At 37.4% G+C, this 8,996-nt stretch overlaps 1 protein-coding gene across 1 annotated transcript; it reads right to left on the bottom strand.

Moving 5' to 3' along the window:
• Positions 1–5,759: 5,759 nt before the first annotated feature.
• LOC108368021 (uncharacterized) lies at positions 5,760–6,841 on the bottom strand (the record flags this gene model as incomplete). The annotated part of the gene is made up of 3 exons (XM_017622760.1): positions 5,760–6,413; positions 6,470–6,650; positions 6,698–6,841. Coding segments are annotated over 3 exons (979 nt in total), but the record flags the coding sequence as incomplete, so codon positions are not given.
• Between the last annotated feature and the right edge of the window lie 2,155 nt (positions 6,842–8,996).

Genomic DNA, 8,996 nt, shown 5'->3' with positions numbered 1-8,996 from the left:
ATGCAAATCCGTTCAGGCTTTTCCGCGTATTGATTTAATTAAACTTTTTAGCAGGCGGTAACTCTTAAAAAAGTAGCCTATTTTTCAACCTAGCTCATAAGCTATCTGTGTAAAAACTTCCATGCAAATCAGTTCACTCATTTCCGCGTATTAATTAAATTAAACATTTCTAACAGTTGGCAACTCTTAAGAAAGGTAGCCTACTTTCTAACCTAGGTCATAAGCTATCTGTGTGCAAAATTTCATGCAAATTCATTCAGTCGTTCCCGCATATTAAATAAATGAAACTTTTTTAACAGGTGGCAACTCTTAAAAAATTAGCCTATTAACCAATCTGGCCCATAGGCTATCTGCGTACAAAATTTCATGCAAATCCGTGTAGTCGTTTCCGCGTGATGATTTCCCAAACATCCAAACATACAAACTTTCACATTTATAATATTTATAAGATATAATATTTATAAGATATAATATTTATAAGATAAGATTACTGACGTGATAAAGTAACTAAAATATTTTATAATAATAATACTCCATTCTGTCTCATTTGCTCACACAATTTGAGAAACTGTGCAGTGTAAACAAATACAACTTCTCTTCATCTATGCACCCAGCCTCTTCTTGCATGTCAACGGGCGCTAATGGCTCTGCCGACGGCGCCGCTAAAGAGGCCGGGAGACTTTACAATCAGATTGAGACTGCATCCGCTACTCTTCTACCCTCTTCTAATTATGCTGCTGCTGCTAGCACTTCAACTGATACTGGCTCTGTCAACGTCGATGCTAATGCTGTTATTATATCAGCTGGTACAGCTACTCATCTACCGGCAATAATGCTGCCCAACGATGCTGCTGCTAACATTTCAACTGCGACGCCAATTCCTAACGCCCCTGCCTCTCAATTTTCTTCGCCTACTTCGGTTATTGTTGACAACCCTCCTGCAGTTGTTGGTAACCAAAACGAATGGAAAAGAGTGCAAAATAAAAAAAAGAACAAACGAAGAAATAATAATAAAAACCAAATCAACCGAGAACGCGCTCCCAACAATGATAATGCTGAAGCAGGTACTAGCTCAAATCCGGATAGTGCTGAAAGCAACAATAATGCTGCAATTGCAAATACCAACATTAGACCCACCCCAAATAATGGTAAACAACATAATTTACCTTTACTAGCGCAACCTTTAGTTGTTGGGTAGGCAATTCATGGTGATTTAAGTGCTGTTATGAAAAGGAAGTGGTTGCATATCTCGCCTTTCTCTGCTTCGGTTACATCCGAAAAATTAACATCGCACATTTCTCAACATACCGGGATAGACGAAAACTCTATCGTCTGTATTCCATTGGTAAAGGCTGGCGTGGATCCCAAATCTCTGCGTTATATTAACTTTAAGCTGGGTGTTGAAGCCAGCTCACTTCAAAAGCTATTGGTGCCAGAGCTATGGCCTACAAATATAGCTGTGCGGCCATTTAAATTTGGGTCAAAAAACGACGAGGTCCAACCGATGTCCAACGGCAATCGGTTGGGCCCGGTGGAACAATCAGTGGCCTAAAAATTTACATGCAAAACATGGCTGGTGTTAGAACAAAATCCCAGCTCTTGCGGCTTTTCAGTTCACATCAGGATTATGATGTCTTTGTTATCATTGAGACGTGGTTAAATGAGAACTTTAATAGCGAGGAGTTCTTCGACCCCAAGCTTTATAATGTCTTCCGCAAGGATAGAAATGCCAACCTCACTGGATGTGCTAGAGGAGGTGGAGTTCTCATCGCAGTGCACTGCAAACATCACGCTTCTGAGGTTGCACTTAATAATAATGATGCGCTGCTTGATCAACTTTGTGTTCTTATCCGAGGCACCTCAGACTCAATTTTTCTTTGTGCTTCGTATATTCCGCCCAACAGTAGCCATGACCTATATACAGCGCATGTCGACAACATCGTTGCATTGGCTCTGAACAAATTAGGAGGCGACCATCTTTGCGTGCTAGGCGATTTCAACCTTCCTAACATAAATTGGTCTCGGAATACTTCCAGTTCTTCATTAATAGCGAGTGATGTTACTAGCCTGAATGAAATATATTTAATAGATAGCTTTTTAAGCATTGATTTAGGGCAAATTAATTGTTACCCAAATCTACTTGGTCGCACCTTAGATTTAGTATTTTTAAGTAATAATTTAAACTACACATTGCTAAAATGCGATTCACCTGTGACGAAGTCTGACATGCATCATGTTCCGTTAGTCATAACTTTTGAATTTTATAAATTTGCCAAAGTTAGAAACGATACATCATATCTTTCTTTTAATTTTAAGCGTTGCAACTTTTTTGACTTGAACAATCTATTTCTAGAAATTAACTGGGATAGCTTGTTTTACAACTTAGACACTAACAGTTCTTTCGAGAAATTTAGAACAACTGTTGTGGATATTTGTAAACAGTCTATTCCTTTGGTTTCAAAAAAGAAGTACAAAGTTCCCTGGCATAATGCAGCCCTGATGAAAATTCGAAATCTGAGGAATAAGTTTTTCCGCAAGTTTAAAAATAGTAAAAATATGGTGTTCTTCGAAAAGTATAAAGAGTTTGAAAAGAAGTTCGCTTGTCTAGATAAATTTTTGCACAGAAATTACATTTTAAGTTTTGAAGAAAACTTAAAAACAAATCTAAAATCGTTTTGGAGTTTTGTTAAGTCAAAAAAGTCTGTGTCGAATATTCCGTCCTCTCTCTTCCTTGGCGACAAAGCTGTTGATTCTCCTGCTGATGCGGCAAATCTGTTCGCTGAGTTTTTCATGGCCAACTTCGCGTCTGACTCTGATAACGGTGAAGACATTCGTTTCAACATACAACCATCAATTGATTTTGGAAATCTTGAACTTTCTTCCGAAGATATCGTTAGTGGCATCTCTCGACTTAAACAGTCATCAAATACCGATGTTGATGGTCTGTCTGCAATTTTGTTTAAGCAGTGCGAAGCTCTTGTTTATCCTCTCTTATTAATATTTAATAGTTCCCTGTCCTCGGGCACTTTCATTGATCCGTGGAAAGTGGCTTTTGTTACACCTATTTTCAAGAGTGGCAATAAAAATGACATTAGCAATTACAGACCCATTTCAAAACTTTCCGCCACGTCAAAGCTTTTTGAATGCATCATCCAGGAAAAATTAATATTTTTCGTTAAGAATATGGTATGCCCAGAGCAACATGGCTTTCTTCCGGGACGCTCAACTGTGACTAACCTAGCTATTTTTTCTGATGACTGCATCGCAGCTTTTCAGTCTGGATGTCAGGTTGACACAGTATATACGGACTTTTCTAAAGCATTTGATCGGGTTTCCCATGTAGTCCTGGTCAATAAGCTTGCCTGTATGGGTTTCCACTCAGTGTTTCTAAACTGGATTGAATCGTACCTACGTAATCGCAGTTGTAGGGTCATTGTGGACAATGTCAGGTCTTCTCCTTTCGTTGCCTGCTCTGGTGTTCCACAGGGAAGCATCTTAGGTCCACTTTTCTTCTTATTGTTTATTAATGACATTCGCTCCTGTTTTTCTACAGTAAAATTTTTACTATATGCGGATGATTTAAAAATTTATTCACCCATTTACAGTCACCATGACTCTGAACTGATGCAATTAGATTTGGATAATTTAAGTACATGGTGTAATAGCAATCGGTTAACTCTTAATTTAAAAAAATGTTTTCAGATTACTTTTTCAAAACGCGTTAACGTCATTGAAACCTCATACCATTTATCTAACTCGCCCCTTACAAGGGTTAGTGAAATAATAGATCTGGGGGTAACTTTTGACTCCAAATTTACTTTCGCAAAACATATCAACCTTTGCATTTCGAAATCGTATGCCATGCTTGCTCTCTTCTTGAGGATTTTATTTTTCTCGAGAAAAAAATCCTCCAATTCTAAACACTCGGGGAGTAAATTTTTCATCGAAAATTCGGGAGTAGGAAATTCGAACTTCGAAACAGCTGTTTCATACATCTTTGACAGGCGCAAATTATTTGAAAAAGTTTTTTATTTTCAGTAAAAGTTTAAAGATTGGTGAAAAAACAGGAAAAAAGTCTAAAACAATGCACACTATAGCTTTCCGAATGGTTGCAGAGGAAGAAGCTGCTGAATTGGAGGATAATATTCTGCCACAAAGAGCTGTAAGGAGACATTTGCGCGATAAGACAAATCCGCTCGAGTTGCCGCAATCTTTGTGCGTTCAACAACCTTTTTTTATTAATATTTGCATAATTTTTTAATTTTTTTAGATTTGAGAAGTACTATAGAGTAAATAAAGCTGCTTTCAAATATTTACTCGACGTCCTGGTATTGCACACGCGGGAAAGGAAAAAGCTATGTGGCGTTTCGGCTATTATTAAACTTAGCGCATCTTTGCGCTTTTTTGCTGAAGGCTGATACCAAACAGGAATCGGGAAACATGTAGACGTCTCTCTGGCTCAATCAACCTTCAGCAAAGTCCTCGAAGAAGTTCTGGAAGTTTTCGAAACCCATTTATGTCCAAAGTGGATAAAAGTATGTAAAGCTGAAGAAAGACGGCAAATATCGCTACAATTTTTTCAGAAGCACAGCATTCCGAGCGTTGTGGGATGTATTGACGGTACGCATGTGCGTATCATTGCACCTTCTCATAACCAGCATTTATATTATAACAGAGAGGGATACTATAGTTTAAATGTTATGCTTGTAGGTTACTTTGATTATAATTTGCAAAACGTATTCAACTAATTTAAACTTATCTATAGATGTGCGACCATGAGCTTCGAATTCAATATGTAGACGCCTCGCATCCTGGTGCTGCTCACGACTCCTTTGTGTGGAACAACAGTGCATTAAGAATTCACTTCGAACAAGAGTATTTGCGGAATTCAGGAAATTTTTGGCTCCTAGGTAAATGTAGTGAATGTGAAATTAGACCGCAAATTATTATACCCAAATATCGTCGTATAGGAGATGCCGGCTATCCATTGGAGCCATGGCTTTTGGCGCCCTACAGATCACCAGGAGATGATTCGTCGGAAATGAAGTTCAACGAAGCTCACTCGCAATGATTAAAAAGTAGGCTAACTTTTGGCTTAGGTTAGTCCAGATGGTGAAAATGAACTTGGACTTATTCATTTTCACCATCTACGCTAACCTGCGCCAAAAGTTAGCCTAGTTTTTAATCACCTTATTCTTGACTAAGTCCAAGCTAAGTTTAAGTTGAGTTGGAGAAACCAGCCCTAAGAATTTTATTGGAGTATGCAGTTTTGTAGCTGATTCTATTTCAGTGTAGTCATTACGTGAATAGGACTTATCGTTCATTTTTGGCAATTTTAACGCACGAACCAAATTTATTTTTATATGGAAGAAAACGGGCGATACCGTCAACAAAAAAATTGCCAAAAATAAACGATAAGTCCTATTCGCGTAATGACTACACTGAAATAGAATCGGATTATTTGATACTTTTTTGAAATTCGACGAACTGTTGCGAATTTTGTAAAAAATTTGCAAGATTGATTTATATAGTTATTGCTATAGAATGAGCTGTATTTTAATTGAAAATTAATAAATACTTCTGTAAGTAACTGTATGCGTATTCTCGAAACAAAAAAAAAAAATCAGCCTTCTATAATAAAATCACATTTCATTGCATCAAAACTCTTAAAAGACTACCAAAACTATTAAAAGATTAACATTGTTATTTAGTTGCATATTTGGATAATTCCTCTATCTCCCGCAGCAATAGATTTTCCTCTAGTTTTGCCTCGATTTCCTGAGTCTAAGCTTTTCCATAGTTACATTATGGCGTTTAATTTCTTCTAGCTCAGGAGATTTTATTTGTTCCATCGTTTTAAAATGTTGTTTTTGGACAACATACAAGCTGTCAAGCGTCCGATATAGCTTCTTCATGCTTCGCTCTTGCTCAATCATACCGTTCTTTAATATATTACACATTTCGCGCTGAATATTAAGCTCTTCGGCTAACACACCAGAAGCATGGCCTTTTTGCTTTGGCACGTCCTTTCGCACAGGTGTAGGCTTACAAAATTTCACTGAACTATGCTCGTTTTCGCCAATACCACATATTTCAATTTCCTCCTCTATTTCTTCAAATGCTTCATTTCGTGTAGTTATTGTTTCCTGTCGTTGCGGTAGTGTTTCTTCTCGTTGAGATAGTGTTTTTTCTCGTTGAGGTAGTGGTTCTTCTGTTTCGTCTGTCTCAACCACGTCCAATCCAAAGGGCTTTGCTACACCTATCAACGATTCTTTCATTCCAATCAATTCAAATATCGCACTCTCGGTGGCAGAGAATTTGTACTCAATATTAGGACCACCACCTGTGCCTTTTCTTTGCCTGTTGTTGTTGGCTGCTTTCTGCCGGACGTATTTTTTCTGATCTGCCCAAACCTGAGATATTGGGCATTAATTTATTCGAACAAAGTATATTCAGCATAAGTAGCTACCTTTTTCCACTCTGCAACATTTTTAGATGGTGGGCCAGCCGAATTCAGTTCGGCTTCGGCTTTGCGCCAAAATCTGTTTAAGTCCTCCTTGCTGCCCCTATAAAACCCACGCGCAATGCCAGGATTACCTTGCATAAGGTTTATGAGTATCTCTAATTGGTTCTTGTTTGTAGTTTTTGACCTAAAAAATGGTTTAACATTGTTTTCTATTAAAAAGTTCGCAAATACTTACATTTTTGGGNGGCTTCGGCTTTGCGCCAAAATCTGTTTAAGTCCTCCTTGCTGCCCCTATAAAACCCACGCGCAATGCCAGGATTACCTTGCATAAGGTTTATGAGTATCTCTAATTGGTTCTTGTTTGTAGTTTTTGACCTAAAAAATGGTTTAACATTGTTTTCTATTAAAAAGTTCGCAAATACTTACATTTTTGGGTACTGCTCCCTCACACTTTTCTGGCGGAAAATTTATTTAAAACTGTCATCACATTCTCCCTTTGATTTGCATTCGTGATAGCTACTTTTTCCCGAAATACATTTTCCCTTTTCCGAAGTTCGTTTAGAATAGGAGGAAAGGGAGAAGAAAAAAATCCTCTGGGAAATTTTTTTTCATGATAGGAGGAAAGAAAAAAAATAGAAAATCCCCGGGGAAGAATCAGNAAGTGTTGCCGTTGCAGCCCTTTGGTGGCTTGGTACCACATTCTTTTTTGGCCACACAAATTTAAAATTGCCCCTAGCCCTTTGGAAAATCTATTCATACTTGACATGAAAAAGTTGTATATACTTAATATTTTCTCGTTTTTTTCATTTATGTATGAAATGAATTTTTAAGCTAAGAAAGACTGATATATACATGTATATATATCAGTGGTGAACAGCGTCGACAGAGCTACCAATACAAGCGCAAAATTGTTGTCTTAGTATACTAGCAAACGCAAACTAATTCGCTGTTAGCATCGCAACACATGATTCAATAATACAAGGTTCGATAAATTGACAGTTGTCTCTCTCGCACCGCTCCCTTAGCGGTGGCACCGTGTTGCTTCTTTGCAAATTTACCTGGAAACAGTGTAGCTTTGGTGTGAAATAAAAGTATAAGCTTTTGTGCAATATGTTTATTTGTATATGCATATGAAGCATATTTAACTGATGAAAACATAAGCATTGGATGTTTATATCAATCTCATAGTAGTCTTATTTTAATTTTGAGTCATTTTGCAGTTTTTATACAGCTAAATAGCATATAAATTACGTAATTCACGTAGATATATAAATATTACGTTCAACATTTCGTTTAAAATGCCAGATTTCCTGCAAATACTTAAGAATTTACAAAAGGAATTTCACTACTAATTGCCTACTTTGCGTACTTTTCTACTACCATTTTCGCAACAAGGGATTGCATTCTTGCCCTTTCTCTGTCCTTCGCAAATGCAACCTTTTGTAAGGGAGTGTCAAACCGCAGCTGTCAATAATTATCTAACCTTGTATTATTGAATCATGAGCTCAACAGTTCGCTAGCTGCGCACACACGTCCTCTATGTGAAAACCGAGTAGCTCCCGGAGACTCCCGCGTGCACCACTGATATTTATGTATGTGTGTATATGCATTGCATGTTCCTTCCCTGTTGGGAAACCCCGAACTGCTGAACCAAATTTGTAGTCCCGTACTAGATCTTTATCGCCAAAAACGAACCAGTCCGATAGTAACTAGATCGCCACCAGTTCAAGAGCAGCGATATGTGGTACTTTTAAAAAACAATTTTAGGAATCTATATCTAAACTGACGAATTTAGAACTGGTTCAAAACTATAGAAAAAGGGATGCAGAACGAACTAGATCTCATCTGGCGAATTTTGAACTAGTTCGAAACTACTGAAAAAGGGATGCAGCGGGGGGCTTGTTTACTTTAAATAGATTTTTGCTTGGCGGGTTTTTCGTTCAAATACGCTTCCAGTCTGCACGTCGCAGATGCTTTTTCATAGTTTGGTAATACAAAACTAATATTTGTGTTAACATCTTAACATTATGGGACCTTCTGGAATATAACCAATAACAGTCAGCACCTGTGTTTTCAAATGCACAATTTAATTTACATTCATTCAAATAAATTTGATTTCAGATTGAAAATACATTTCTCTGCAAATAATAAAAATTGCTATCATGGTAACCCAAAAAGAAAACATCTTGTTACTTTTTTCGTTTACAACTGGTTCGAAACTATAGAAAATGGGGTGCAAAGCGAACTAGATCCCATATGTCGAATTTAGGACTGGTTCTGAACTATAGAAAAGGTAATGCTGCGGGGGACAATTTCCAATTCCTATGACATCGCTGTGTTAAATTCGCCAGTTGTTTGCATGCAAAAGAGATTTATAGTGAACTAGTAGTGGTTCTAAATGTACTACGAGCGCACCAGTTCAAAACTAGAGACTTTCCCCACAGGGTTATGTTTCTATATAAACTATAAAAGTGTTAGGGCCATTAACTTATCTATTAACGACCTAACTATACATTTAAATAGATAAGTT

Source organism: Rhagoletis zephyria, unplaced genomic scaffold, assembly GCF_001687245.7.
Source record: "Rhagoletis zephyria isolate East Lansing unplaced genomic scaffold, Rhagoletis_zephyria_1.1 Rzeph_scaffold_02920, whole genome shotgun sequence".
Lineage (NCBI taxonomy): Eukaryota > Metazoa > Arthropoda > Insecta > Diptera > Tephritidae > Rhagoletis > Rhagoletis zephyria.
Note: the sequence above shows the minus strand (reverse complement) of the source record. Positions and strands in the feature narration are given on the sequence as shown.